The sequence below is a fragment of the Bactrocera oleae genome, chromosome 5 (assembly GCF_042242935.1).
Source record: "Bactrocera oleae isolate idBacOlea1 chromosome 5, idBacOlea1, whole genome shotgun sequence".
NCBI classification, from domain to species: Eukaryota; Metazoa; Arthropoda; class Insecta; order Diptera; family Tephritidae; genus Bactrocera; species Bactrocera oleae.
This window is the reverse complement of record NC_091539.1, coordinates 71,823,196-71,849,033: the sequence shown is the minus strand read 5'-3', so window position 1 is coordinate 71,849,033 and position 25,838 is coordinate 71,823,196. Positions and strand designations below refer to the sequence as shown.

The window sequence follows — 25,838 nt, the reverse complement described above, 5'->3', positions numbered from 1 at the left end:
CTATATATTTATATTAAATTCCATGTATTGTATTTAAAAAATAGATTTTTATCCTATCTAAGATTATGCTAGTATTGTGAAGAGCTTTATAAAGAGCTTATACAACAATCAATCGTACAATCGAGCCATTTTCATTGTAGTCTACTATCTTAATTTTCATCTCTTTTTTTTATAAAATATCGATGAATATACTTATGCTTACGTAATTCTTTCAAATTGGTGTTCACATCGGTCACCAATTTTTCAATGTCAAAAAGCTCACTGTGAACTTTCCCTCAGGATTTTGCAATATCCGTATTCTTTTTCTTCATTTATTGTAGATACCTTTTTGGGAGGTTGACTATAATTAAATAATACAAAAATATATTGATTTAATCTCAGTCGATTTTTTTGGTTCTTAAAATGGTAAGAATTTAGAAGGATGGATGAAGTTGTAATCGTATGAAATAAGTTGGTTACTTTTATCCAATATTACTAACTAGTACAGATCCAATATGAACTTGTATCGAATTGGTTGTGAAGAGAATTTTCCTGCTGGCTCTATGGCACTCCCACAGAGTGGCTTGCGTTGGCTTAGTTGCCTACTTTTAGGCGTAACCGCGTTAACGTAGGCAATGATGTGATATTTTTTTTGACGGTACTTTTGTATGCTATTACATATTGCATATTTTTAACAATATTTCTTTCCAAAATTAAAACAAATTTTGTATAATTATTTCATGATCATAGATACAATATATATATGTATGTAAGGAGATTAAAATTTAATATATATTTGAAATAAATACATTAGTAATCATGATGATGAGCATTTTTCGTGCATCCATTAGAAGGGTCCAAATTAACCTAAGCCATAGTTTCACTAAACTATTATTTCTTTTTCGACTCAGAAGAAAGACTTTGCATAATATAAATAACCATTTGCTTAGGTTAACAAATAAGATTTGTTTGCGTACATATATTACTTATGAGATAGCGAAAGTGACAAAAGAAGTACATAAAGATTTAATTTGAGAGACGAAAAATTTGGTGTGTAAAATTCTGCTATGCGGCTATAATTTGTACGATACCGAAGCGACTCCCTAAAATTACGTTTAGCAAATACTTACTTAAGAATCATACAGTTGGAGAAATTTGCTTATACTTTCTTGATGAAACACACCGGAACTTACACCTCCAACCGAGCAAGTGATTTGGCGGGAATTGAAATAAAACAAATGAGCAGATTTGGGATGGATTTAGAACGTTTTGTCGCCACGTTCGATAAAATTATGTGAGTCTCTATATGTTTCATGTCTACCATATAGTAAGTAATCGTATGGTACATGATTACTTAGCAATCTTAACATTGATATTGCTGTCGTCTTAATCTTTATATACACATGCATTTTTCATTCCAAAGTTCATAGCTCCATTCGCGCCCATAACAGCTAAGTTCATTTCAATGTTGTTCACTACTTAATTGTGTGCAAAAGGGGCTCGGCATATGACAAATCGTTATCGTTTTTTACTACAAGTTGCCGAAGTACAGGCACCGCGAGTGTATGGGTAATGGAATGCTTCTGTGCAGAAATAAATTTTGCAAGGCAACATTTGAACGAGTATACACATAAAAATATACATATGTATGAGCATTTATCACTGCAATAATTCAATGCTGTGTAATGTGTAATATGTACATACATATGCTTGTGCGAGAGTGCAAATGTTTCTCGATGACATACGCTATTGTAATGCTACTACCATGTCACAATAAACAATGCACATACTCACTCATATACATATGTTTGTTGTTCCAATTAGCATTTTTTATTTACATCTCATTTGTTATTTGCGAATCTGACGCAGTTTTCCAGACCGGCTTGGCTGTGTTCTCTATTAGTTGTGTTAATTTAATTTTTCAAATTTTATTCAGAACTACTATGAGTGGAACACATACATTCACATGTGAGTGCATGTGCGCTGCTCGATGACAAATGCCCTGTCTTATAAATATATCGTTTGTATATAGAAATTCCTTTCCTGCCAGAGGTGTTAATCAATTTATCATATTTACATCATCATTTTTATTAGCAGCGTTTATAGCTATTATTAATACATCAATTAATAATTGTTGTCGCTTATTTATTTACATATAAATTACAAATAGTCTCAGCGGAGTGCTGCACTGTGTTGGCATTCAGTATATAAATAAGTGAGTATGTATGTAAGGGCTGGCGGTTGTGAAACCGTCTTTTGCACTTGCTTCGGTGCGCGTTCATCATACGCCGGGGTGTGTTCTCTGAAATAGAAACTCAAAAAAGCTATTTATTATTGTCATACCCTAATTTTGCTAATATATCTATCAATCTAGCTAAAATTCTTATAAAAAAGGTACCAATATTATACATTCCCATACTTGGCGATAGTTAATATAGCTGATGTGATATTTCGAAAGAAAAAAATCGACTACGTACTTCCTATTCCAACTTACTTTTAGATCCTTAATATAGTAAGTGGTCAGAAATCAAATCTAAAATATTATAACAATTACATCATATTACATATTTATCGATATTTTCGTTTCAAGAAGCATATTCTTTTAGAATGTATAGTAGGCGTATTATAAAACATCTTCACTCGTCGCTGTATTGAAATGTGCTGTGAAAAGCCACGTTGATCTCAGCAGTTGGTGGGAATTCGATAATATGCAGACTAGTAACTGTTCAGATGGTTATTGAGGTTAAGAGGGAAACTCGGCCATTCATCTCGTGATGTGATTATGTGAGATCGTTAAATTGTTGCTGTTAGTATATTTCAAAACTAGCTTACTTTAAGCGACTTAATGAACTGAAATTAGTACACTATAATAATAAATAATATCCATACACACAACTCGAACACGGTGTGTATGTATTCAAGCACAGCAAGTGTTAAAAGCATTTCTAATTGAACTGTGCTTTAGATTGGTCGTTTTTCATTTTTAATTGTTGCTAATTAACTGCGTGCTAGTGTAATGAGGTAACACCCATCTATGATTGGTATGCAAAATAATTGCATGGACTTTTTCAATTAGAGGGCCTCACGGTTCCTATAGTAAGCAGAGCGAAATCAAGATAGAAATTCTTGAACTTAATTATCAGCTAATACATGTGTCGAAACAAAAACTTAGCGTGACGGATTTCCACGTGTTGTGAGTATAAGTCGCTCTCTCTCTCTTTCTCCAATTACTACTTGTATATACCGAATATATTGTCCTTTGTACCTCTTGTAGACTTTAAATTGGATATAAATTTCGGAATGAGGTGGGAATCTTCGGCTTAGGATACAGCCTTCCCTTAGCCCTTGTTAGCTTTATATCATACAATAGTACATTTTATGAAATCATATTTCGTTTAGCAATGTACTGTATCGGTATTGAAATCGAGAAAAATGTTCTTTATCCTCTCCAAGTCAAAATATATATTTCGGATCTTAAATACGATATATCAATAAAACTGGATAGGTTTGTGAGCCATTAAGCCTTTAGGTTTCGCATTCATTTGAATATAGCTCTAGCATAGTGAAAAGTGGGAAGAAACATAGAGGTAGAATATAGCAAAACACGCTATGCTAAATGGAAGGTCGCTGGAGCCTTGATATTACTCATCCACTTATCTGTGTAACTACTGTACTAGAACACAATTTGTGGCATGGAATTCTCAGCATTCATAAATTTATTGCAGTCTCTGGCTTGTAAACTCGTAAATGAGTGAATAAATTAATTTGGCACATAAATTGACATTTTTATCTTAAAATGCCATTTAACTAAACACGGCTTGAGGAAAATAATGACAACGCACAAAAATTATTACCATTAAGCACGATCACCAGCGTTGATTGCACAGAGTATCTCGCTTTGGCAATGGCATCGCCGCTCACGTTGACACTGATGCTGAGACAGAAAAACTATATGCACATGTAAATGTATGGAAACCAAACAGAACTATAGAATTGAGATAAAAAATTACATGACATAAAATAAAAGTTATTATCGCAAATATTGACATTGTCGCACCTTGTTTACACGCTCGTACGACTCAGACCACAAGCTGCCATACACTCGTACACATATACAAGTATATACAAGTGGAAGAACGTAGTAGCTAAGTGCTTTACTTAATTGATGACAACTAGCTTGGCGGCCGTTCACCCACCTCCTACTCCCCCTACTCCACTAGCGCGAATTTAAAGTTTGCTTGTCTCTGCTGCTGTTGACTCGATCGGGGACCTTCCTCAGTTTCGCAAGCCCAGAAGCGTGGACCGGTGGTCTCGCAAAGTCACTCATATTCTCGACACTGTAAATTTGTCAATAAAGCGCTTCGATAAAATAGGTTGTTGAGTATGAACTGTATATTAGTAGAACCATTGTATTTAGCTCTTGACTACAACGCTGATTATTTGACAGTGATGTCAGCAAATGGAAACATATTCTAATTTTGGTGTTTTAACATTTAAGTAGAGAGAACTCTAAGCAAATCCCAAACAAAGTTATTCCCAATCAATACCATTGTCTCTACCGATAGGTTTTTCAATGCACAACTGTGTCTCATTTCTTTCAGACTACTAAACTATTTCTAGTAGAATTCATCGTCGCTGATGACAGTGCTGAGCAAAATCAAACTTAGGCTTATTTATTACAATTCATAATTAGAATTTTTAGTTTAAAATTTGTTGAAACATTTTCTGAAAACTACTTTTATTTAACTGTGATGAACTAAGAAAATGAGGAACTAGTGAAACTCACAAACCCGTTATTTTTCATCGAAGGGGCGCCACAATATAAAACACAATTTCGCTGATTCAAAACTTTCGAAAATCGAATGCAACTCATAATATGAGTTTAAAAACTGGGTATGCTACTGGATAGCAAGTAAGATTTAAGTCCAAAGAGTTAGAAAAAAAGTCAGTGTTTGTGGATTTTTAGCATCGTTATTTTTTTGTTTATTTTATTTCATAATTTTTGCGATTTTATAATATAACTTAATTTGTTTGATTTAATTTTTTTTAAAATTTTTTCTGAAATATTTCATTATACTACTGTATGTATAGTATGTATATGCATTTTGTAAATAAATAATATGTAGAGTTAATAATCGACACAACTGGTGTGGAATATGCTCAAATTATAATACAATAGTAGAAAGATACATACATAATTACATTTTTGTTTTTGTGCTAATACGTGTGTATGTATGTAAATGGCAAATATGTATGCAAGTGGTTTGCACAAACATAACTACACAATTGGCGATATGCATAAACTTCTTTATTTTTGATAATTTTGTTTACTATTTATTTTTAATTTTACAATTTTACAAATCAATATAAAACATTTGAATATACTTTTAAAAGCTAAATTTATTTGTGTGTTGTTGTTATTCTTATTATTATAATTGCTAAGAATGAATACAGCGCTTTTGAAATGAAAGCGATTATCCTGACACAAAATTCTAAAGAGATGAATGAACATTTTCTTCTAACTTTAGCGCTTGTAAAGCAAGGAAAATATTCACCCAGCACAACCAGTCCTTCTGTTTTCATATTATTTTTAGTTTTAGTTTTTATAATTTATATTTTTTATGTTATTAAGTATGCTTGCAATTGTGTTTATGATACAAAAGAGTTAAACAGAATTATAAATAAAATCACTATTAGCTAAGGCAAAACCACTAAAACTATAATTAAATTTAATTAAAATGTTCCTTTTATATTTGTTTTGTTTGTCTTAAAAAAATACACAAAAAATAATAGAACTAAACTCGAATTCGTTTAAATAAGAAATACAGTTAAAAACAATAATAATAATGTACAAATATGGTAATAATAATAATAAAATATTAATACAATTATGTGGTGAAAATGCGCAAATGGTCAGTTGTTGTACGAGTAAATATAATAATATTAATGAATGAGTATATGTGTTTTATGTTTGTGGGAGTGTGTATGTTTGGGTGCGCATATATGTATGTATATTAAGATTGTTGTATGCCTTTTGTGTGCGGTGTGCCTGCATTGGTGCGATTAAGCTTCTATATCAAATGTGTTGAACTCTCACATATCTATACAAACATAGGTATGCACATGTGTATACCTTTAGGCAAGTCCTATTACAGTTATTAAATGCACCCACCAAGTACCGCTGCTCCGGCGCAGTTTCCAAGTTGGCGAAATTTCAAGCGCCCGCGCATTGAAAAATACTAGAGTGTAATTCTAAAATATTTATTTTAGGGTCAAACATTTCAAAGCGCAATCAGTGCCTGGTAGACATTCTATAAACGGTAATACTTACACACATGCATACATATATTTGTTTCATCAAACAAACCTTCGCATCAGTGTTTACTACTACTATTAGTATTTAATGTTTATAAAAAAAACAAATATGTACGAGTATGTATATATAACTTTTTTTGTAATATTTTTAAAAGTTCTTTTACTTATTCTATGCCATTCAGTCAATCAGTCGAAACGTTTGGGATGTGTTTCTCATACTTGCACTGTGTCTTGCTCTCTCTTTGCCGCCGTCGATCTCTGACTATCAGTCTACAGCCTACATTGTGCTTAAAATCTTTAATCGGTGTACGATCCAACATTCCTAAACTACTTCAAGAGAATTTCGTTTGCAATTCAGAGCTTTTTTCAGATTTATCTTATGGTCTTTGGAAGAGTGCTTTAAAAAGCTATACATTCTGGATAAAAAAATGTTGTGCTCAAATCCTACATTCGCAAGAATCCTGAAGCAACTGCACTGGTATTTCTAAGGTATTTTGTATTGTGTACTTTGTAATGGCAGCGGCTACTGCACGCTTGAACTATTTTACTTCTGCTCCTACAACTGGCGCACTACACTTTACTTTTCTTTGTCTGATTCTACTTCCATTTGCGTTAACATTTCCATATTTACTGCTGGATCATGATAGTTAAACTTTGCTTTAATAGGTATAATACATAAATTATTTCACTCTTTCATTTTTCTTTTATTATAACTGTTCTTGTTGTTTTTGCTAAGCGCCTAGTGGGTAAATCTTCGTTCTCTTTCTGATAACCTTTGCTACAGTGCTGCTTTTCAATATGTTTATCGCTTCGTCTTATTCAGTTTCAGTTCTGGTTTAAAAAAGTAACAAAAAACTTGTATTTTCTTCAGAAGAAAACAGCGATTTCGTTTCCTATTTTTCAATGTTATTCGCGCGATTATATATATAATATGTATGTATTTTTAAATGGTTTCGATTTGAACGCGGCGCTCAGCTGCTATGACCGTTACTGCCGCTCCGGTTTAAATTTGTCTGCTGCTGCAATCGCTTCGACTGTTGTTGCTGTCGTTCGTCGGCGTTGCCGGGACGGTCCTGATGCACGCGTCGATGGTGGCGGCGCGAGCGTCGACACTGCGTGGAGCAGCACTCGTCAATGGCCGGTTCGTTTGCATTCGCACCGCCGACACCGGGTTTCTCATAGAATTTCCGCTTAGCTGAGATGCGCGTCTGCTGGCAGGTAGAGCGTGAGCAACGCTTGCGATCACAATTCACCTTTGAATCCTTTAAGAGAATTGAATGATTATAATGAATGGCTTATTGATAAATTTTGTCAAATATGTAGGGTATGAGCACACTTACCTTGCATCGACATTTGATACATTTTTGCTCGCCATGTGATGCTAGAATCGGATGCCACTCCTGTCCATTCTCGTAAACTTTATTTAATACCTTGCAGCCACCTTGGCTGAGGATCTCCTCAGTGGATATTGTTTTATGCGACGCCTGATCTTGTAACACGTTCGGATTAGAAGGACCGGCTTTGTCACCTCGTAAAGATTTGCTTTCTGGGCATACTTTACAACAGGCTTTTTTGTCCGGGCGGTAGGCCACCTTCTCAGAGCAGGGTAGTGGTGGACAGATCATACGTGGACAACGCACTTCTAAAGTCAATACATCACAGGTACAGGTTGTACAGGTGTCGAAGCCGTTTGGAGGCAAGAACGGATGCCAAATTGCACCAGCCAAGTGGAATTGGTCACCTAATCGGCAGCCCCTTCCATTCTGCTCGGCAACGCTTTCCGTCTCAATAGCTACACTCTGTGGAAGACACATGGAGCAACATTCGCCGTCACGTCGCACGAGCTCTTCGTTGGGTTTGCATTGTACGGCGGGACATTTAATCGGCTCACATGTGGGTTGGCCATGTTGGCAGGCGCACATCTGGCAAACATCATTTGCATTACGCCACTGTTCGGACTCGTCATAAAACCTACCTGAATGGAAGCATTTTGCATCTGCTGCAATAAGATTGCTGTCACTATGGTCGCCAGGTACATTTGGCACATTGTTATCCGTGTGAATAGGAAAACAATGGGATGGCACTTTTGTAGATTTCAATTTGCCACGTAAAAGTGGCTTACTATTTTCTTTTGTGTGTATCTCTAGGTAGCATACGCTGTTTTCCAATTTGACGAGGTCGTTGGAAGGCATGCCGAGCACGTATCCCTCCATGTAAGAGCCAGAGAATTCCTCTAGTAATTTTCGTGTTACCGGTGCACCTATAGCTTCAATGGGCTTTTCTTCGAGGTATATTTGCAAATCCTGTGAATTCGATTGAAAGCCATTTACAGTTATCTCATAGTGTAAGTTACATTCGTTATCGATGGCCAACCAAGCCATGCCCATGGCGTGCGTTGGTGCAGTCGTAGCATTCTCCACTCGTTTCAATAGAATAGGCTCTGCGGAGTCTCGGGCGTCTGCAATTGGACGGGATACAAAATGACCGCGTATGAGGCTTGGTTCATTCTCAATGGCTATATTGACTCCTAAGTCGCCCTCATACAATGATTCCAGCGCTTTTGGGCCTAATTTGTCGATCGTACCAATAGCTTGGTTGAAATTGAATGTTGGTGTAAGGTTTTCCAACATTGTTTTGCGTTTACCGAGATCTTCCATCAAATTAATTTCGGGCCTATCCTTTGTGCTAATGTTATCTGTTTCGATGTTATATGAAAGAGATCCATCCGTGTTTAGAAATCCCCAGGCTAAGCCGCTGCTCTTTGTTTTCGATTCCGAATTGTGGGGGGTAAGTAAAGTCTGGAAGAGCTCGCAAGTAGTGCGTGTGATAATGGAACCCTGTATACGTAAATGAGGATTTTTTTTCGATTCTATTGTAAGCAACAATTTTCCACGCGACATTAAACGTAACATCGGTATGGATATAGGCGAAGATATTTCCAAGACATTGATCTCAGCCGAAGGTTTGCGTACCTTTTGAAGTTCGTCCAAAACGATTTCTTTACGATCCGGGGATTCGACGCGAATATTAATAGGTGAATCCAAATATTCATCGGAGCTAAAGACACCATTGAAGACAAGCGTTAAATGCACCGAGGCGGCCGCGCCGCTGGTCGTGGAGACAATAGCTGTGCCACCAGCGCCATTCATCAGTGTTGACTTCGTACCTGGTGCAGGTTCCAGCAATGAACTGAACATTTCCTTCTGTAAGGCCGTGTACAACCCGATCTTCCCACCGAGAGCGAGATCAATCTGATCTTTTCTGCTCCATAGCAAAACGACGTGCAGCCGTTCATCACGAAGGAGTCGCTTATAGTCACGTGGAACACGACGCCATACTCCGCAAATCTTACCAGTGGCATTTTGATATACGCTCTGCATATCAGAAAGGGGCGCCTGCAGTTGATGCTCTTCGAGAATGGTGCCAGCATCGTTGACAAACTGTATGGTTCGTGGGCGATTATTTTTCGACGACGTATAGAAGGAGTAATACAGATTCTTCTTGTGGAACAAGAAGCGACCGGTGGCAACAATATTTTGTGGATTGTAGGTGCTTGTCGCATACATGGCCTTCATTTCTTCTCCTTTTAAGAAATGTGATGTTCTGCCGGTGAGTAGAGCAGCGAAATCTGAAGGAAATGAGGGAATTGATGAGAATATTAAAAAATACTCGACTGGGCTGGCCAAAGCATGGTAAATACTTACGCTTCATGTTGCGCTCCTCCTCTTCTATGGTTACCGGGGCAGGTACATCCAAAGACACGTCCGTATCTGCAATGGAAACCGAAGAAAAGGATATGAATATAAAACAAACAAAATTCCATAGGCATTAAGAGATTAGACAAATTACGAAACTGTCAGCAGTTAAATGGAATTGGGATTGTATGGAAGTGAAAACCTTAAAATTTGCAAAGCGAGTTCAAAAGGCATCTCAGACCAAGTAAAAATAATAATTTATGAATGAATGGCAAAACGTATAAATACACTTTCGAGTATTGTGCGTCTGGTGGGCAGTGCGACTGCATGCCAATATCAGACGTGTGTTTGCTTATGCATGTATGTATGGTTGTGTATGTGTTTGTAATGTTTTCGAAAATTAAAGCGATCATAAACCCTTGTCACGTTCGATGCTTAAGCCCAATATTTATCGCACAGATAGGGTGAGGATATTTTGAAAGGGATTTGCGTATGGCTTCATATGTGAGTGTCCGCACACAGCCACAGACACATATACACAATCCGTGAATAGTCGTTGTCCTAGGAATTTAAAGGAACAATTGGATGAACAGAGCAATAGTCTTGCATGCATGCATTTGCTGCAGGTGAAGAGACGTACATAGGAGGCGCAAATAGCAAGTCTCTCAAATCTTCGAGTTAAGAAGATTTGAAATCGTTATAATAAGCGATAGAACAGCAACGAATACACCTACATATGTATACAAAAGCAGACATTCGAGCTAATACGTGCAGGTAAAATTGCTGGACAAAAGGCGATTTGCGTACATCAAAGGTTATAAACTGGCCCATTGTTACAGCGAGAAACTATTTGCTTATTGCATGTTCGACACGCGCATAAGTAAGGATTTGTGCATATGTATGTATGCACAAAGACACATACTTCATAAATAGCTGAACGCATTTTAGCAGATGATAGAAATTCTTCCAATTGCTGTTTTCCTCTTCGACGGCTGACCTCGCCAGCAATATTTCTCATCCAATGGCAAGGAAGGAAGTCCATATCTCGTAACGGCAGGTAAACAAGTGAAGGAAATTAGTGTGGTTATTGTGTGTAATTTAATGTGCAACGTGACGCCCAACGGCTCCCAAAAGCAATGAAATAGCGGGAAACCAACAACACTGCCGCTACCGCCGTCGAAGCTGCTGCCGAAGCGGAAAATACTTGAATGAGCACAGCGTAGACTCAATGACGTTGCATAGCTGTGTGAAGAATAACCAAAATTACAACAATAACATCAACAACTGTGGCATTAACCAAATTCCATACAAACGATTACTTGCACGTCGCTTTGTCTACCAATTCGTCTGCCACGCCAGCTGGACGTTGGCCCGTTCGCCCTCAGATGTGTTTCGGTGCTAAATGAATTGCACTGATAGACAAATAGCTGATCGTGCTGCACACTTAGAACCCGTACTCGTACTCGTACCTTTTAGGAGTTAAAATAGCATTGAGAATGGTATGTATTATACGTTGGTTTAGGGCTGAACACAGCGAAGCTTATCGCTGATTGCAAATCACAAGCCGAACAATATTCACGCTGGTAACTGCGGACCGAAGTTGTTGTCTTTAGCGCTTGAGGTCCTTCAGGTCGGTAGCCTACTGAATGGTTTGACTGGTTGTCTAGTTGGGAGATTGACTGACGGTCAATATAGAGGCTGGGACCATACTTAACAACGGGCCGTTAACAAACGAGCATTCTACAATCAGCTTTCATTATTCGATACTCCAGCATAGCTTGGTGCATTTGTTAAGTTTATTTTCCCTCTTGTGCTTTGCGTGCAATTGTTATTGTTGTTTATTTGACAGCAAGGTATCAGACATATTACGATTCGAATTCGATGCGGGTAATTTGTGATCGCTCGCGTCGATATAACATTGAGCTGAGCCGAGTTCAGCTGAGAACGGGGTTTCAGTGGGTGCCGAAAAGCAACTAGTCGGCATCGCCACAGCATAGATACTGGCAAAGCAAAGCGGTATACTCGTATGCTGCTATCGTCGTTGCTCATGCCCAAGTTGTCGAGTATATATCAGTACATATGTATGTATGGTTGGCGAATGCATAAATGCTCTGCGCCGCAAAAATTTTACCAACGACCAATTTTTATGCATTCCATTGACGTTGCTGGGCGCGCGCGATCTTATACGCCTGATTAAGAGCGCAGCCTTGCGAACCGCCAGCGACAGCCGTGATTGGACAGCCACTCCAGCAACCTTGTCGGTGGCTCCAGCTATGTGCATGCTGCTTATCGACTATGCTGTCCCCGGCAATGACTGTGTCCCTCCCTATGTTACGTGCGTTTAAATTGTCGATTCTGAAGAATTTTTTTGTCGGCGTTTTTTTTTACTTTTTATGTTTTTCTCATTTAAAGCAGCTCTGCTGCCGCCACTGCCGATTGTATGGTCGCTCAGTGCATTGTTATAACTATACGCCGTGCTGTTGTTTGTTGTTTTTGTAGTCGGCAGTGGTAATGAAGGGCGACAAATCTGACACCTTGTATAGCATTTTATTGAACGTGTTGAACGTTGAACAGGAAGGAATACCCATTGAGTTTTTGTTTGATCCTACACTTTATTCTTCGTCACTCGTTCTCCATTCCCCATTCTTAAATCTTTAACGTCATTCTTTTTTTGTTTTTGTGTTTTTTTTTATTTGCATGGCGCAGTAATGCTTGTTTTTATATCCCTTTATAGGCAAGCATACGTCTTGCCTGGGCTGCAATCTTTTTTGATCCACATTTTTCGGGTCTTGCTGCCCCCGTCGGTGTTTATGGTCTTACGCGTGTACCTGTTTTTATTTTTATTGTTGTGCTAGCTTTTGCAACTCCACCGGCCACAGTTAACAGCACTCTGCTTGTTGTAGAGCAACATTGATCTTATCGTTTGATCTTAATACCTTTTTCTTCTGAATTTGACAGGCGGACGGTGGACAGCAGTACACGGACAGACAGAACGACAAACTTACTTTCAGCGCTGGGTATTGCAGCACGTTGGTGCAGTTGATTATGTAAGGTGTTGCTTATTTGTGTAGTATGGATGGCGCTATCGCACAACAGCAGCTCAGCCAACCTCGCTATGCCGCGGGCAACTTAACGCGTCAAACTAACAATCCGGCGCATTCATGACTTTTTTGATGGGATCAAAGACATTTCTGTGGCCGTGTCAAAGCCGGTGTCATTGCGAGTGTTGCTGTCACTGGTCATATAACTATCGCCGGTGTGAATATTTCTTGCGCCATTTTTAAACTTTTCGAATTGGTGCTCTACCCTGCGCTGTCTGGCTGTTGCCAAGCTATTTCTCTGTGAATGTGTACATATTTTTTGTCGGTGAATTTTCGCACTTTTGTTGTTCATTGTAAGTATATAAAGTGAAGTTTTTTATGCCAAAAAATTAATAAAGTGCTGGTAGATCTTCGAGTCTCCTGGCAGCTCGCAGGTATTCTAGCACGTTTTTGAATATTGCTGACCTAAAACATATTCCTTTGAGAATCGGTTAAGGAATTTACTTTAGTTTCGTATTTAATTGGGAACACATATACATACAAACGTGATCACATTTTTATGCGGTTACATTAATAACTGACATGGAATGTCGTAAGGGTGTAGGTACTTAAAGCAGCAAATTAAATATACAAAGTACAAAGATTCTCACGGATTATCGCTGATTGGTGACATGTCAGTGATTCAGAACAGCGCTTCAGGTAGTTGGGACTGCAACCTAGTTTATGACTTCCTCAACAATGATTCGTTTTATGCTGCCGCAATTTATTGGATTCCAAAGGTTGTTGAAACTACACAGTATATTTCAATTGCTTGTCTGTACTCCGTGTAGGTTTAATTTAAGTTTGACTGAAGCCCCTGACCTCACTATTTGTGTTTCAAATGTACTTCTAATCTCTTACATTAGCTGTGCCATTAGTATACGTATCGCTGCGTGTTTATGTGCCTCTTTGTGTCGGCTAGTTTGACATTTTTTATTGTTGGATGTGGCGCTTACTGATCAAGCGATCAGATAGTCCAGTTAAAATTTAAGTAGTCCATAAGCGTTGCCCACATCAATGCCAAAAGGAATCCATAAACTCTATCTTAGCAAATGTATTTTTATACATCGCTGTCGGCAAACATATCTCATATGTGCGTTCTATTTTCGATCAGTTAAGGTTTCGTTTTGGTCTCCATCACTTTCCACATTTGCGGTTCGATTTCATCCTGATTTTATGATTATTATGCCCCTTGCTTTCGCTGCATTTCGATTTCTTATTTTTTGCATTGGACAGACCAGCACCTAAACATATTCTTGTATATATGTATGCGAATGCATTGCCATGTATGTCCGATTTCCGCTTTAAATGCGGTATTTAAAGCGAGCACCAAGAATTTTTCTGATTTGTGCAGCTTACTGATGCGCACAGTGTGTATATTAAAAAACCATACCACGGATATCAAGCTCGGCAAACAAATTAATAAATAAATCTGAAAACTGATTTCTATGCCAAATTGTGTCGCCCTCAATTAACATAGAATTGGCTCGAACAGCATAAAAGTTCCTAACATCGAATTAAGAAAACTGGTCAATAAATTTAATTTAAAGTACTTTTAATGAAAAATTGCCTGCTTTTAATAAATGAAGATAAGAGAACCAAACGCAGAAACCAATACGAATCCAGGGTATCGAGGAAATTGTAAGATGGTTACAACTTATTGTTTCTCATAAATATAATGTTTTTCTTGAAATTTCACAATCTTTTTCCAATTATTACACAGAAAAGCCCGGGTTTGCTCCACTGCGTCTGCAGTGTTTCTGCTCTCTATCTTCATCCGATTTGATTGTCTTTTTATTGCTTCTTCCTTTTTTGGTAAATTTTCGTTGTATTTTTTGTTGCTATTGTAGCTTGTTTTGTTTTTGTTGCTCCATGACTTTTTAGTGTTAATTTATCCACCAGTCGATCGAAAATTGTCTTACCGCCCGCTGAGCAGCGTTTACTTCTTTATCGTTTCGATTATTAAACAAAAAAAAAGAAAAACAACAAAAAGTACATCTGAAGACGGGCCAGTCACAACAGAGCCTTCCTTTTTCGTAGAACAGCTCAATGCGGTGGACTGTTAGTCGATCATTGTTGTTGTTATTGTCTTGCGTAGTGCTCGCTTGACTCGTTGGTTGGTCGGTTGGCTGGTAGGACATAATGTTAAACAGCTTATGGCAGTGTTCAGTTAAATGAGATAATTTAATAAGCGTTAAAATGCTCGAGTTATGTCATTATAAAAATACTATTAAACTGCATAAATTAACAATGAAACGTGAGCGACGGCGATAACAGAAGAACGCGGCGAGAGTAATAAAAAAACAACAACAACAAAACAACGCTTGGCGATGATGTTTATAATGACTTTGAGTTGGGAAGTGTGTGTGTTTACGTGCATGTGTGTGTGATCTTGGCGCTCCGTCAAATTCTACGCCACTGCCGATGATGAGGACGCTGATAAATGTGCGAATATGGCGCAGAAGTTGCAGGTAAAAGTGCTCAAAAATGGGTGCCCGCCACACGCACTCACATATGCACACAATTTGGCATCTATCGATTGCTATGGTATTTGGTATGGCTGACTATGTGTCGACTAACTAAATAAGGCAATGTGTGTCTTCGTTGCGTTCTTCCACTTTATATTTGGATGCTTTCATGTTTGTTGGAGTTGTATTAACCATTCTAGCTAGCATTTCGATAAATGCATAGACAGCGCTTTATATTTGTAAGCGTAGTTATTGTAATTCCATAAAATTGTATTTATTTTTGTTTGGTAAGATAAATTTTTTTTTATTAAAAATCTTTTTTAAATAAAGATTTCATCTTTTGCGTTCGGCCACCCTCGGAACTCTTTCTTTAACTTTTTTTTTACTTATCACTCCTTTTCTAGATCTTTGTTCCGTTTCCATATTGTGTTGAAATGTTTGTGTGGAAGGGTTCGTTTACTGTTTGCCCGTTCATTCCTCGGCCGCATGGCAAACTCGCCTTGGCATTTCGCCGAAGCACCAACATTCCTTCTAACCAAAAATGGACGACTTTAACGAAGCAATTGTGTTGATGATGGAGCGTTAACGCAGCAGCGGCAGCAACAACCACAATTATGGTAGTGGTAGCCGTAACGCCAGCGAATAAAATGCTGTGTACTTAATTATATTCAGAAGTAATGATAAAAATAAAACTAAAGCAAACAACAACAAACAAACTATGAAACTAACTATTTACGTAAGCATGTACATACTTGTATATATACAAGTACAAATGTATATGAGCGTGTGCAAGTTGTAGGCTAAGCATATGAAATTATTGAGTGATACTCCAACTCGCCGGAGTGAATATGTGTGTATAATTGAGGCGCAATAGCGAGTGATGAACTTTAGTTGAATTTTCAAAGAATTAGCAAAACCAAAAAATAAAACATGATATTAAAAAATGAAGCTCAACGACGCTGATGCTTGCCACGCAGCCATTACGCTTGTTAAAAACGTGCTGTCAGTCCTGCGGCGCGGCAGATCCCAATAGCGAGTTTATGAACATTGCCTGCCACAACTTGTCTAAGTCTGCGACTGAATGCTTGCTGGTGTTGTTGTTATTGATACTAATGCCATTAAAGATGACTGCTGTATATTTGTATGCTTGTCATTACCGTTGCTGCTGTTGTTGTTGTTATTGTTGTTGTCATGGCGCAAAATACTAAGCATCATTGCTGCAGTTAAATCTGCAATTCATCTTTGGTGAATGTAGCGGCGTTTATTGTTGCTGCATCAGTGTGACTGCCTGCCAACTTCGGCCAACAAGGACGTGCAGCAGCTTCAGCGGACATTAAATAAGCAACAAGCGTTTAATGGGATGACAACAAGAACAACAATAACAACATAAATAATAAGCCGACGCTTTGCACGTTATTGTTATGGCCACTTACGCCGACGTGTGTTGCTGGTGAAAATTGCTGCGGCACTTTGTTGCTGTGGCAGAAAATGGCGAAGCAGTTGGTCGATGGTGCACAAAGAAACACAAATACAAACATGTATGTCAGCGTACACAGAGAAGGTGGGGGCTTATAGTGACAGTTTCTTTTTCTTGTGAATGCCTCTTGGTTGCTTGGTTGGTTGGTAGCATGACAGCAACAGCGCGAGTATAAAAAGTGAAAATTTCAGACAAAAATTGGCGCTTGGCAGAAATTTTTGCTGCTAATATCGAATTAATCGCTGGAGAGTTGAATTTATGTAGTTGAGCAGAAATTGACTACAAGACGCTGCTAATAGACGCTGCTCTACTGAGATTTGCAAGCGTCTTTAGTAGCGGCCTGCACCTTCTGTGGAGTTGTTCGTGGAAAGCGAGTGACTTCGCAAATTGGCGTAGAACAACTCTTAAGCAACTTTGCAACCGCGGCCCCATATCATTTTTATGTAGCCTCCTACGTGCAATTATTTTGTTACTCACGTCGGGCGCAAACAAACATGCGCGGATGCTAGCGTACAATAAACGGGCGAATTGTGTGCAAGTCTGGAGCTCGCGGTGTGCTGCCGAGCACGGTTAGTTTTTTGTTGCATTTGTTGTCTGTTGTTAAACGGAAAATATAAAAAGTGAACTGTTTTATTTTACCTGGGTGCAGCTGTTGCAACACAACACACCCAACACGCGTTGCATGCCACAACGTTCTGGCGCTATTCGTAGAAACTTCTCGACGATTATTGTAATTACGTCTACATATATGCATGCTTGTATGTACTAAAGGCATGTATGTAGGTGAAATTGCAATAGCGAACCAAACAAAAGTAATCATAATAAACGATAGAATTAACGGTAAAAACGCGAGTGACAATTTCACCAAGTGCTTTTGAGGCAAATAAAGGCAAGAGTTTGGGAGCAAAAATATTGTAATGGCAATCCGCTTATTGTAAGGGTAATTGAAATAAGCAAATCCTATTTTCAGTAACGAATTTTTAAAAATTGCGCCAACTTTATTGCCACAACGCGCGGTCGGCAGCGTTGAGAAGCCCAAAGCAAACACGGATAACCAATAAGGGGCAAATGCAAACACATGCGCGCGCCAACTTGTTTTTAGCATAATGATAAATGAAAATTTGTTTAAAGCTGCCAAAATGCCATCAAAGCATCCGCAATGTAAACGGCGATCACAGCAAATGCAACGATCAAAAGAAAAAATAGCACACGACATAATGTTGGCAACAGGAATGCTAAGCGGAACACCAGCAAACGACATGAAACCGCAACTGTGGGTGGACTCGGTTATGTAGTTACCACAAATCTGACTCTGCACATTGTCGACGTGTTTGCGACAACATCGACAGCAACAGCAATGGCAACAGCAATAGCAATAGCAGCAGCAACTGCAGGAGCAGCAACAACGGTGACATAAACAAGCTGAGCCATTGTTGATGAGTGCTTTGGCTCGTTGTGGCAACTACATGCTGCATGTAGCTCCGGAGGTCGTTCAAGTTAATCTGCACCTCATGTTGCCACAGCGGCAGCTCAGCTTTCTTCTTGTGTGCACATCGGCGCGTGTGCGCGCACGTTTCTGCCCGTATGCATTTCGGTGTGTTAACACTCCTCCGCTCCCACTTCAGCTCGCCCTACCGGCGTTAGTTTCTTTTTTTTTTTTAATTATATCATAAAAATTGCTGAGGATGTTGCCGCCGGAGTGGCCATAGCAAGTCACTGGATCATTGCCGTTTACCGAAAGCAAGAAAAATTACCACAGAACGCAAACTAATGATGTGTTACAATGAGTGCGCAGCATGTTGCATGCCACAACGACACAAACAGACGTGGTGCAGGCAAACGGTCGGTCAAACGGCCAGGCGGGCAACGCTTGGGCGCAGCCAACCAGTTTAATTATGAGCGCGCTGTTGTTGTTGTCGCCGCAGTTGTTGCCGTTGCGGTTAGTGTGCGCGATTCAGGTTGCAGCGGATGCCGCATGGTTGAAACATGAATGCAGCACTCAGCCACACCAGGAGTGGGGGTAGCATAGTTGGAAAGGCGAGCCGAGAGCGGTTGATTTGGTTGCGGCGCACTGCGCCACTAACGGCTGCATTTTATGCCACACAAGTGGCTGCCGACTTGCGATGTTTGCTGTCACTTTGTTTGCGTTTGTCGTTGTTGTTGCCTTTGCCAATGCCTTATATTTATTTTTAACAGCCCGCTACTTTGGAATTTAGCAGTTCATTATGCGAAGATGTCAAACGCGCACGCAATCACACACAGGCACACGCACACTCGTGCGCACTTGCATTTGATGGTAAATTTGTTGTGACTTTATGCCGCCATCAATTTGTGAGAAATTTACGCATCATTTGCAAGTATCCACGGAAACTATTTGTGTTGTGCTAAAAGGCAATAAAAGTGTGAAAACACACAGCGCGTTCTTGTTGTGACTGCAGTTTGTTTGCAGAAAGTAATTGTGCTGTAAATGACTTCATGCCAATGGATTGTACTACGCGCGACATGCACAACCGAGTGAATCCACTAAATATTCGAACATCATGAGGCGTTATCGGGCTATACAATTTTTTCCAAAAATATTTGAATATACATACATATAAACATGAAATAAAATTTTTTTTTTCATAAAACCATTAGAACAAATAAAGGTAGAAAATGGTGTGGTTATCATAATTTATATAAATAGCCATTTAAAATTTTTTATCCGTATAATCTAAAATAAAGAAAATCCAGTCGTGCCTGGACTCTGAATTTCTGCCAAGTTTTATTTAGAATTCGAAATTTTGTTTAAAGGAATTGGTAGCAAAAATTATTTTCTCTAACCGAGAAGTATGTATGTATATACAGATGTACACATTTATGATATGTTCTAGAAGATATTTCCGAATTATTCTTAGACGGATTTAGATCTTCGAAGCACACCGTTAACTACACTCACCACGCATTTGTTGTGTGACACGATTAATCCCTATCATGAGATCGTTCCTCTCCAATCATATGATTCTCAAATCTTATTCATACTAATAGTATATCTTGTTTACATATGTATGTATATGTGTATGTATGTATGTTTGAATGATGGAATGTAACGGCGATAGAGATTAATTCGAGCGTAACTATTTGGATGAGTAATTTTCGCTGCCTTTGGACAGTTCAATAGCTTCTGTCGTTTATGCCGTTGCTTTGGTGTTGTTGCTTGCCTCGGTCCATGCAGAGTATTCTCATTTGCACATACTTCGAGCGTCTTAGCGACTCTTTGGAACACGCCTTCGAGTTCTAATTATGAATTCAATTCATGCAGAAAATTAGTCGAGCTGAATCATCGCACACGGCTAGCGATGCTTGTTGTTACTGTGGCCACTGCTGATCTTCTGCCTTTGGTTTCGATGCCTTGGCTCTGCTGTCGCACAGATAAAAGCCACATCATAATATGATTTAAGGCCAAAAAATGGTGAAACTAAAAAATGTGCATAGCAAATTCGTATGGAAAAAAGTTAGAAAGACAAAAGCCAAAATTGACTTGTGTTAAGTTTGGCATGAGACATATGGCACATAAGTTGAGGGATTGGCAAGTGGGTGACTAGACCTCAGCGGTGAGTGGTTGTCCGCTGACTGCTGTCCGCATCAGTCATTAGTTGTACTTTGTGTTGTGACATAAATGCGGCGGTCGGGCTGTGTGGGGGAGTGTGACTTGTGAGATTTCCAACTAAGCGCTAGTAGCAGCACATGCTGCAAATGGTGGACGTATTTTTTGTCTTTATTGTTTGTAAATTGTTATATTTCTGTATTTTTTAAACTTTTTTGTTGTTGTTGTTTTTTTTTTTTTTATAGAACGTGTGTTGTTGTTATAAATAAAATTGTGGAAAATTAAAAATCGAGATAAAATGAATTATACAAATGTGAGCGCCACCTTAAAACAAAACCAGCGGCGCGAACTACTATAAGGTACAATAACACAAATCTGTTGCGATATACCAACAGGTGACAGCAACAAAAACATATGGTATACTAACTGGTACGCGGCAAGCGTGTAAACGGTGTTGTGGGTAGATTTTTAGAGAGCGCATGCTTTAATTTTATCTGTTCGGCCAAAAACAATTCTTCGCTTTTTTGCTTTTTTCATATAAAAATATATTTTTGTCTGGTTTTTCTTTTTTTGTTGTTGGTGTTTGTTGTTTCCATTCGTCGGTCAATATTGTAGTCATTTTAGTTTTTAATAAATTAACAAAAATAAATACGAACAGATGCGCACGGTGTCCATTAAAGTTTATTTTTTACTTAAAGCTCACAACAAAAAACTATATTGAAAGAACTTAACAAATAAATTAAAAAAAAGATAAGGCAACTTGTCAATAAAGGCTATAGAATCAACTGCAAATGGTAACGCTGTAACTGTCAAAGTTCTAACAGCGATTCGGAATGAAGCAGCTGCGCATAGAGGTGCATTTACCGTTAAAAACGGTTTGTTAAATTGACGGACTCAGCGTTGTTAGAATAAGGTTAAGTACAATATATCAACACATATTGGGCTTCGTTCAATAAATTTATTACGATAAGGATTATGGGAGCTAATATCTGATTTTTGGAACTGACACTATTATTAAGCGCGCTTATTGCATTTATTGCCTCTAACCTGCGCCAAAATTTGTTTACGTAGAAGTTAAAATTTTGTTAGTCTCCAGACATATTAGATGCCTCAGGAACTATCGCACAAATGCCGAAAATACTGCGTATATTAGCATAGCAGAACAAATGGACGCACAGTTGGTGTGAAAATATGTGTTTGACATTCGCCAAGGCAAGAAAAAACGTACGCAATTTATTAAAAACACTATTCAGTGTTCTTATTGCCTTTGTTCGTTTGAAATAATGAAATAACATCAAATAAGAAAAGACAGACAAACTAATAACGGCTAACAGCAATTGGAAATTCAATTTATTAGACTTTGTCGTTTCGACGCCACTTACGCTCACTCACGCCGCCGTTGAATATCTTCGCCACTGATGACAGCCATATTATAGTATTGTTATTTTGTAGTAGTTTCTTCACATTTCGCAAAGCAGCAGAAAATTCCGTCATACGAAGCATTGCAAATTTTCGCAGACATTATTAATTTTGATACACACACCCGCATATTTAACAGTACATCTCTAGGTATGTATGTAGTTGGAAGTGTGGATATGCATGTTGGCATAAAAAACGAAATTTTGCATTAAAACATTAACGTGCGCCGTAGTGCCTTAAATTTTGCTGTCACAGCTCCGGATTTATATGTATTACTTTTAATTTGTTAATTTTGCTTTTGCTAGGCACATTTGCACAGCCATAAATTTCGATGATATATGAAAACTGAATAAATAATAATAAAAAACCAAACACTATTCATATAAGTATATGTAGAGGGCGGTTAAGGGGTCCAAACGGCATGTGGAAAAATGCTTTGTGTAGCATAAATATTGTTTTTATTGTTGTCGCAGCCACTTTGCAACAGCGCTTGCCGCCCGAAGCACCAATTAGCATATACGAGTATATAAGCATGTGGATATGTATGTGTTTAGATGTAAGCACGATGACAATTAAGTGTGTCAAAATATTGACTCGCCGGAATATTCAGAGTGCTTGGAATGAAAGAAAAACTCCAGCAAAAATGAGAAGCAAAAAACGGTACTGTGTACAAGGGCAGCTATCAGCGGCAAGGCAAAGGGTAACGCGCATATGCGTGAGTGTGCAGCACAGTAGCAGACGCTTAGTGCCGTTTCAGACAGGGACGCAAAAGAGTCTCATACCAGTTTATTGTGGGCGAGGGGACGACGAGGAAAGACGAAGGGACCGTGCCACTCGTGTTCGGGTGGCACGCTTTGTGTTCTTTTTCGTAACAGCTCGCTGCTACCCTTTTCAGCATTCCTTTTCACTTTCAAATCCTTTGAATGGTTGCAAGAGCGCTCGGTTTCAAATGAATTCGATCGCAAATTTGAGTTCTGTTATCTATTTTTGTATGTAATATGCAAATACGTATGCATAGAATAATAGAAATATTATGACAAATTGTAAATAAGGAGAAAATTAAGATATAGATTATGGAGTAAAGAAATTATGAGTTTTTAATACTTAAAGATTAGGAAATTCCTATTATAAATTTGGCCTTGAAAATATTAATAGCGGATATTCAATACATTCTTGTGGATTAGGGAATTCCCGTTTTTAGTATTTTTTTGAAACTATTTAGCGGGTAGGTACTTGTATTATGCATATTGTTCTACCATATTCATGGTAATTCATTGCAAGCAAAATGTGTGACCATCATCTCAACATACAAATGAAATACGCAGCATGCAGTGTTGCGCGGTGTTGCGCAGTCGAACCGCACAAATATTTACGAACATTTTGTGAAAAGGAATGCAGAAAAACTAGACTCGAGTTGCTGGACTCTTTTTGACCGTGTGAATGCCCAGAGCGACACCAAAAGAAAATTTGAAAAACATCAGACTCTTTTGCATCCCTGTCTGAAACGGCACTTACAAGTGTTTCTTTCACTGAGAACGCCTGTTAAATGAGTTGTTTTCGATTATTTCGCTGTCGCTCGAAATTATTATTCATTTATTTGCTGCCAGACAAAACGTCCATCAGACGCTTTTTCGTTTACGCTCGCGCGCTCGCCAGCTTGCATGTGTGCTGTGATTCATCTTATGTCAGCAGCGGGAGGAGTGAAAGTGCTATTTGAATATGAAAGAAAACAAATCTGTGAAGGTCATCTTAGTGCCGTTTCAGACAGGGATGCAAAAGAGTCTGATCTTTTTCAAATTTTCTTTTGGTGTCGCTCTGGGCATTCACACGGTCAAAAAGAGTCCAGCAACTCGAGTCTAGTTTTTCTGCATTCCTTTTCACAAAATGTTCGTAAATATTTGTGCGGTTCGACTGCGCAACACCGCGCAACACTGCATGCTGCGTATTTCATTTGTATGTTGAGATGATGGTTACACATTTTGCTTGCAATGAATTACCATGAATATGGTAGAACAATATGCATAATACAAGTACCTACCCGCTAAATAGTTTCAAAAAAATACTAAAGACGGGAATTCCCTAATCCACAAGAATGTATTGAATATCCGCAACTAATATTTTCAAGGCCAAATTTATAATAGCAATTTCCTAATCTTTAAGTATTAAAAACTCATAATTTCTTTACTGCGTATTAAAAATTCATAATTTCTTTACTCCATAATCTATATCTTAATTTTCTCCTTATTTACAATTTGTCATAATATTTCTATTATTCTATGCATACATATTTGCATATTACATACAAAAATAGATAACAGAACTCAAATTTGCGATCGAATTCATTTGAAACCAAGCGCTCTTGCAACCATTCAAAGGATTTGAAAGTGAAAAGGAATGCTGAAAAGGGTAGCAGCGAGCTGTTACGAACAAGAACACAAAGCGTGCCACCCGAACACGAGTGGCACGGTCCCTTCGTCTTTCCTCGTCGTCCCCTCGCCCACAATAAACTGGTTTGAGACTCTTTTGCGTCCCTGTCTGAAACGGCACTTATACACCACACATATACAATCATAAAATGTTGCAAAGCGACTGGCGACCGGCGACAGCACGCAAGGCAATGCGAAGACCCAAAATAATTCTTTATTTTATTAAATATATAAGAAGCTGCCAGTCTGTAATGTTATATAAATAACTGTTAAATATGACGTAAGAAAAACTGCTTATATTGTCTCACATCACTGAGAAGCACTCAGAGGCGACGCTTTTACTATATCACCCAATGCTTCTGTATTTGATGTGGTTACGATCCAAATGAACAATTCCTTTTATATGTACTAAATCAAGTGAAATGCCGTACTTACCATTTTTGTCGCCAGGACACGTTTTACAGCACTTGCCAGGCAGTTGGATTGGGTCATTGCACAATGTCGGTGGGCATTCGTGTTTAATGTTCTTACATTGCACGCGCACTACAATGCGACGCTTCTTCGGCACCTGCAAAAAGAGTAAAACCAAATAATTGAAAAGTTCTTGTTAAAAAGGAAACGAGTAACAAAAATTAAGTAAAAATGGCGTATAAGCGGAAATAAGCTTTGCTACCGGCTTTCAACTAACTATTCACAAAATATATACAGACAATAGTGGGTAAATGTGAGTGCACTTCAGCGCGTCGCGCCGTCGTAGACTGAACAACTTGTTGCAGAGTGCTACTTTATTGGCGGCGCTAACAAGTGCTGGGCGGTATTTGGTGAGCGGTATAGCTGGCCCGCGCGGCGTTGGCTTTTGTCGGCAATATAACCTCTTTGTTGTAAGCATAATTTAATTCGCAGGCTTTTTGTAAACTTAAATTTTAAATGTCCCGCTGCGCTGAAAAACTTTATAGATGTTATAAGAAAGGTTATAACGCTCTTCTGCGCCTCTGTGGCTCTGAGCTGCTGTGTAGAAATTTACATCGTATATGTGGATGATGTGTGTTTGTGAGGGTAAGCGCTTGATTGTTGCTTACAATTAGCTCCATCCACTGCCAGCCATTTCAGTCTGTTAGCAGGCACTGGGCGCTTGTTGTAATGTACATATGTATGTATGTTGTTGCTATTATTGCTGCAAAGGTTTTATTCCTTTGGCATTTGGTATGGATTTCACATCATATTAAAACGATGTTTTCTTTTAAATGCTTCTTCATATTCTCCTTGTTCAATAGTTGCAAGCTAGCTTTGCTGTTTTAATGGAATTTTTATCGCCCGAAGCGGTGAGCAACAGTAGCATGAACTGAAGTCTGCTTTCGAGATTACATAATTAATATGAATATGGGGTTGCACT

The 25,838-nt window shown here is 38.4% G+C and overlaps 1 protein-coding gene and 1 long non-coding RNA gene across 6 annotated transcripts in view; one reads left to right on the top strand and one right to left on the bottom strand.

The window, feature by feature from the left end:
* Window positions 1-4,700: 4,700 nt before the first annotated feature.
* Window positions 4,701-25,838, bottom strand: part of sog (short gastrulation) — a 74,256-nt gene continuing 53,118 nt past the window's right edge. For all 5 annotated transcript variants that reach the window (XM_036365397.2, XM_070110491.1, XM_036365398.2 and 2 more), the window contains 4 exons: window positions 24,881-25,013; window positions 9,999-10,064; window positions 7,635-9,922; window positions 4,701-7,556 (listed from right to left, as the gene is read on the bottom strand). In XM_036365397.2, coding sequence (XP_036221290.2) covers window positions 7,266-7,556; window positions 7,635-9,922; window positions 9,999-10,064; window positions 24,881-25,013 — 2,778 coding nt within the window. In that variant the 3' untranslated portion in view covers window positions 4,701-7,265. The remainder of the gene's footprint in view (window positions 7,557-7,634; window positions 9,923-9,998; window positions 10,065-24,880; window positions 25,014-25,838) is intronic.
* Window positions 20,240-22,391, top strand: LOC118681313 (uncharacterized). The gene is made up of 2 exons (XR_004977031.2): window positions 20,240-20,607; window positions 21,299-22,391. It is a non-coding gene; the product is annotated as an uncharacterized lncRNA (long non-coding RNA).